Genomic DNA, 6946 nt, shown 5'->3' on the forward strand with positions numbered 1-6946 from the left:
AATCGCGCAATCATAGTCACTAAGTAACTCAATCCACCTTCTTTGACGAAGATTAAGATCTCTCTAAGTAAACAGATATTGGAGACTCTTATGATCTGTGAATATCTTACATTTCTCACTATAAAGATAATGTCTCCAAATCTTCAAAGCAAAGATGATAGCCGCTAACTCCAAATCATGTGTAGGGTAATTCTTCTCATGAGATTTCAACTGTCTTGAAGCATAAGCAAGCACCCTACCATGTTGCATTAATACACAACCCAAACCATTCAAAGAAGCATCACTATAAACCTCATAATTACTGCTATCATCTGGAAGTGCTAGAGCAGGAGCATTAGTAAGATAGTACTTTAATTGCTGAAAACTTTGCTCATATTTATTATCCCACTCAAACTTAACATCCTTTCGCGTCAACCTCATCAATGGCAAAGCAATCACTGAAAAATCCTTAACGAACCATCTATAGTAACCTGCTAGGCCAAGAAAATTCCGTACCTAAGTGACGGTTCGAGGTTGCTCCCAATTTTCCACAGTTGCTAATTTCTGAGAATCCACTTGAATTCCTTGAGCAGAAATGACATGTCCCAAAAATGCCACTTCATTTAACCAGAATTCACATTTGCTAAACTTAGGATATAGTTGATGTTCGCTCAAACTGCTCAACACCAACTTCAAATGTCTAGCATGCTCAGCCTTAGACTTAGAGTATACCAGGATATCGTCGATGAAGACAATAACAAACCTGTCCCAATATGGCTGGAATACTCGATTAATCAAATCCATAAAAGCTGCTGGTGCATTAGTTAACCCGAATGGCATCACAAGAAACTCATAATGACCATATCGAGTCTTGAATGTTATTTTAGGGACATCTTCATTTTTAATCTTCAACTGATAGTATCCCGACCTCAAGTCAATCTTAGAAAATATGCAGGCACCTCTGAGTTGATCAAATAAATCATCTATACGAGGCAATGGATAACGGTTTTTAATGGTTACTCGATTCAATTGCCTGTAGTCAATACACAACCTCAAAGTTCCATCTTTATTCCTCACAAATAAAACTAGAGCTCCCCAAGGTGAAGTACTCGGTTGAATAAAACCTTTATCTACTAACTCTTGCAACTGCACTTTTAATTCTCTTAATTCAGCAGGAGCCTTTCTGTAAGGAGTCAAAGATATAGGATTCGTACCTGGAAGCAAATCAATAACAAACTCTACCTCTCTATCTGGCGGCAATCCAGGCAAATCCTCAGGGAATACATCCGGAAAATATTTGATCACTCGAACATCCTCCACACTACTAGGAGCATCATCATTCAACATCACATGAGCCAAATATCCCTGACAACCTTTCGACAACAATCTCTTTGCTTTCATGGCTGAAACAATACCATGCCTCACCCTACTAGGCTATCTTACAAATGTAACTTCAGGTAATCCAGGACAATGAAAGGTGATTGTCTTCCCATAACAATCTATCTTGGCACGATTATAGTGTAACCAATCAATGCCCAAAATCACATCAAAATCCATAATATCAAACGGCATAAGATTAGCCGGCATAATAATACCCTCTACTATCATTGGACATCCTGGATATACCCGATCCACAAAACAGCTATCCCCTCTAGGCATAGAAAATTCTAAATTATATCCTAGAGGTGTAGGATGAGGTTGTGTCACTTGAGCAAATGTATGAGAAATAACATAATGTGTAACACCACAATTAATCAACACTCTACCAAAATGACCAAGAATATTTAATGTACCCATGATTAAATCTGGATTATTCTGGGCATCTTGCAGTGACATGTTATGGATACGTGCCTGGTTCTGCTGTCGTCCACCGCGACCTCTGTTGGCGTGAACACCACGTCCCTGCCTCTGTTGACCTGACTGCCTCGAAGATCCTGCACTACTAGCAGCAATCTCTCCCTGCTGGGGCTGTCCTCCTTGGTACCACTGAGATACTCCGGCTAAATGAGGCTGATAAGACATAGATCTTCCTTGGTAATAGTAGGTATCTCCTTGTCCAATCTGAGTATAACCACCAGATCTTGAAGCGTGCTGGGTAGGTGCAAGTGGTGGGAAGGAAGGCTGCTGGGGTTTCTGCTGACTCTGAGGGCATTGAGCAGCCATATGACCCATCTGTCCACAAGTAAAATATCCATTGCTGCATTTCCTACACTCCCCAAAATGCCGATTATTACACCTACGGCATAAAGGAGCACCGGATCCACCTGAACCACCAAAATCTCTCTGTCTCTAGAACCTTGGACCTCCAGTGAATCTACCACCTCTCCTCTGCATATTAGTACCCAATCCCCCGCTAGAAGAGCTGGAACAGCCACCACTCCTTTTAAAGTTCTGAGTTTTGCGGGGTCCCTGAAATGCTTGCCCTTTTCCTTTATCATCTCGCCTCTGACCCCCATTCTTTCCCTTTGCATCCTCACTTTCACTAGGCATGTTCTCTGAGGCCTCAATCCTCAGTAGAATCTCATAGAACTCAGGGTAAAAGACACAGTGAGTCGATGTCGCTATGAAACGCCATTTCTTCTTAGTACCCAAACTGAAACGGCGAAGCATCTCTACTGGATTAGCAGCAACCTCCGGATCATATCTTGACAGATCAATAAACATCCTGTAATACTCATTAGCAGACATCTTTCCTTGCCTTAGATGAGTAAACTCTTGCTTCTTAAGATCGATATACGCAGGAGGAATGAACCTTTTCCAAAACCGCTCCTTAAACACTCCCTAGTCCACAATCTCTTATAGGGTCATCTCGTAAGACTCCTGTCTCCACCAAGATGCAGGTTGTTCTCCCAAAAACCAGGTAGTCATCTCGACCCACCTATCAGGAGGAAGATTCCCCTGATTCTACATCACATGGAAGGTCTTCTCCATATGATTCAGCCATTTTTCTGCCCTCTCGTGACCTTCATTGCCCATGAAGTGAGTCAATTTCAGATTATAGACTGTCTCAAGAGGTGTTATCTGGGGAGTACAGAATGCTGTCTGAATGGCAGAAACTATAGCTTCTCCTAATTGAGCAATATCAGGGAAACTAGTTCAGCTGGTTGACGAGGCTCTCTACAAGGCGACATAGTTTTGACATAAGATATCACAAGGATTAGAACATTCAAGAATTATACAGGACTGCTAAACCTAGGCTCTGATACCAAACTGACACACCCCAACCGAGGTCAAGGCATGCTGGCTGTCACGTGAGGGTGACGTAGCTATGTGCACAGTGCGGAAGCGATAAAGATAGCAACTATACGAATAATTAAAAACCAGATTACTAGAGTGCATTACTAAACAGAAAGTGATAGGAGTTAGCTACAACAGTAAACACTCATAATCAGAACATACAAGTCTATGTGCAGTCCAGTAGGACAAGTACTAATTATACAGTACCAGGAATGTCCTACTATTATTTGGATAAATCAGAACTGCTGACGTCCTCAAGCCCCCAATAACAAGCTTACTTAAAACCTGGAGGGGTGCAAAACAGAAAACGTGAGTGGGTAAAAACAAATGTTTTACAAAATCATTTCATTTATCAATATACTAACCTATCTGTAAAACATGTATTATTTTCCCAGAATCAAGATATAAGCATATACATATATATCTGAAATCATATCAATTCAGTTCATGCTTCACATAATCATATTCATATGTATGCCATGCCAAAATGTAACAAAGTAAACAATCCAGGTAAGAATGATTTTCATAGAAACATGATATGTTAGCCGGAACCTCTGAGGTAATATGTACGGCTGAATTCATAGCTCAAAAGTCAATCTGGCCGGAGTCACTACAATGACCTATACGACAATATACTGCACATAAGTCGGAACCACTAAGAAGGGTATGTACGACATGATTGGGTGAAATATAATTATGCTCAACTCTATTATCTCATAATAGCCGGGCGATGAATCGCTAGTCACCTACGAGTCGGAACCTTAAATAAGGTATGTACGACAAGACTGTGCACTTAAGTTGGATCCAATATGAGCATATAGTGTGGGAGGTGACATAAATAAATAGGCATGTACCTCATATCTCTGGCTAATTCACAATCACCCAAGGTGCAGCTTTATGAGCTCAACATTACATAATCACATATCACATATCACATCATCGATGATTCACACAACCAAGCATAACTTACCTGAACTCACATGTGCCTCCACATCACCACATTTATATATATATATATGCAACCATGCAATGCATATTCAAAATGTAGAAGCATTTGGCAAATTATTTCAAAGCATACTTTTCTTATAAATGCATCTCTGGGAAATATATCAAGTATATAAGTATATACTGAAAACAAAAGCCCACTCACTGATATTTCAAAAGGTTGTAGCCCCCCGAGTCGCACGTGGATACGCTCGTCTTCGGGATAGGCCTCACCTATATGCAAATTAACTATAAAAACGTTATTTTAAAACACATAAGCAAAACTAGCTAATAACTTCTCATACATTGCTCAATTTTGGTATTTAAATAGGGATGTGCTATCCACACACCCCTTTTTACTTCTCCCACACCCCTTATTAATTTCTATCCTTTGATCTTCTTCAATTCATCCGATCCAACGGCCAAAAATTAAAAGGGTGTGAGAGAAGTAAAAAAAAGGTGTGTGAATATCACATCCCTTTAAATATACCAACGTGACCTACACAACATCACGAACATCGTGATATTTTTTGATAAATTTTTCTATGGCTTATGCGCCCTCACGTGCCGGGGAGGGCACGGCCTCATGCGCGACCCACGCGCATCATCTTCAACCTCCAGATGCCGGAACTATGTCATTGGCGCCGGATTCTGGGCATACCTGCAACTGCCCATTTCTCACTCATTTTTGCACCATTTTTCACGTATTTTATACCAAAATGAAGCTCTTAACTTGTAGAACACGATCATACTAATTTAAAGCTCTAAAGTCACGGGATCTCACCGGAGAATTCCAATAAAATCGGCTAAACTTCGTCCACACGATCCCGACGTCCAAAACCTTCAAACGAAGCACTCCGAGCTTCCTTGGGACCTCACTAAGCTCGCTATGAGCTTGGATTGTCCTAAAACATAACCATTTAAAAGTTCATGAATAGTGCTTAACTCGGAGCTTGAATTTTTAACGTGATATCGAACGAGTTCTTACCTGAAATGGGTACCTTTGAACTTGTATGGTCCTCATGAACACATTGGTACTAATTTTGGCCATGATCCATGAAGTTTCAAGGGTCTTGGGTGCTTGTCTATACCATTTCGAAGAAGAAAGAGTGAAACCGAGAGAGAGAAAAGAGAGAGCACGTGAGAGTGAGAGATAGACAGAATGTGTGGTCCAGATTTTGGGTCACCAATCAAAACAACCCATTTTCCTTACTTCCAATTGGTTCCAAAATAATAGGAACTTAACACATTGGTCCTTAACCACACATAGTCCCACAATGCCACAAACGCTCAAGGGCATTTTAGTCTTTTCACATCGACGATAACCAAAATAATGTACATTTCCAGGACGGGTTGTGATAGTGAACCTACTGGAGCAAAGGTCGTTGATGTACTCCATTTGGTTGGAATCGAGGTTGGAAAGCTCATAGTGATGCTGCAAAACTCAACAAATAATTAGTAGTTAAAATTTATAATCTTGTATACTTTAATAAAAATGTAGTATATGAGGTTGAAAATACTTACCAATAATTCATAAAGCACGGTGTCCTTGGTTTCTTGTGGCACAACTCTCCATGACCCCCACTTGAGGCGGCAATGGCTCCTGATAACGCAATCAACGTCGATGGCCAATGCACTGTGCTGCTTTTTTGTTGCAGCCGAAAATTTCTACAATAAAATTAGGTAGGTCGCTAGTATAGTTCCCTATCTATAATTTTGCTATTTACTTAAATATTAAACATAAATAATTTTACTGGAATATTGGAGGAATCCCTTGGATGGGTAGTAAGTACAATTTTGAATGTTTTGCTTATATGGTGATCTTCTGGGTCGTGGTGCGAGTGGTCTGAGAAGTCTTTTGTAGTCTGCAAGGGCACGTGGTTTTTTTTGTACCTACCAAATAAACAAACATTAGACAATTTCTATTTTCTACTGAAAATTCGGTAGAACCTCCCCTAAAACTATAACATTTCCCAAAACCTGCACATAATACAACAACATAAACAACACATACACCCAACAATTCAAACAGTTTATACCAACTAGGGACATTAAAACAAAATTTACAACTTGTTGATATCACTTCTTAGTAATACTTAACAATCATTAATATAGGTCAAAATCACAATTCAAAATAACTGGCTAGCATGCATGTTATTCTCTAAATAAATTAAAAGATCATTTCGATTTGCATCAAATATTTTTAACATTGCTGCTCAATTATTAGAGAGGATAAGATTCCTTAATTATATTATGGTTCACATTTTAATTACACAAGATAAGTTCACATTCTATACTTGAAAGGAAATGGTGGGATTTTGAATATCCATCTTTTAAGTGGAAGTTATGCCTCTAGTTGCTAAAAGCAAAATTGTCACACCCCAAAACTCGAGGTGTGAGATTAAGAGAAATAAATAGAATAAAAAGGTTCTTTTAAGGGTGTAAAACAAATATTAGCTGAACATTATGTTAATGAAGATTTAAACTCAACAATTACATTACACCAAACTACAAAGGTAACTCAAAGAAATAAAGTTAAAGACTTATTGTGGTAATAAAAATTGTAGAAACGACCTGTACTGTAAAATTCACCAAAAATAATTCATTTAACCAAAAAGTATGAAAATTTCCAGATTCAAAGTAGACACTTAAAATGAAGTTGTGTTAAAATATCAAGGATTTTTTACTTTGGGAAGTATAGGAAAGTTTAAATCTAAAACAGGCATGTTGTTGTTTTACGAAAAAA

At 38.9% G+C, this 6946-nt stretch overlaps 1 protein-coding gene across 1 annotated transcript; it reads right to left on the bottom strand.

Annotated features, from left to right (window-relative positions):
• Window positions 1–495: 495 nt before the first annotated feature.
• Window positions 496–6530, bottom strand: LOC139195055 (uncharacterized). The gene is made up of 8 exons (XM_070820237.1): window positions 6498–6530; window positions 6151–6180; window positions 5725–5868; window positions 5540–5635; window positions 2276–2760; window positions 1606–2185; window positions 1000–1413; window positions 496–891 (listed from the first exon to the last, which is right to left on the bottom strand). Exons 1-8 carry the CDS (start codon window positions 6528–6530, stop codon window positions 496–498), a joined length of 2178 nt encoding a protein of 725 aa, XP_070676338.1.
• Window positions 6531–6946: the final 416 nt, after the last annotated feature.

The sequence above is a fragment of the Malus domestica genome, chromosome 04 (assembly GCF_042453785.1).
Source record: "Malus domestica chromosome 04, GDT2T_hap1".
NCBI classification, from domain to species: domain Eukaryota; kingdom Viridiplantae; phylum Streptophyta; class Magnoliopsida; order Rosales; family Rosaceae; genus Malus; species Malus domestica.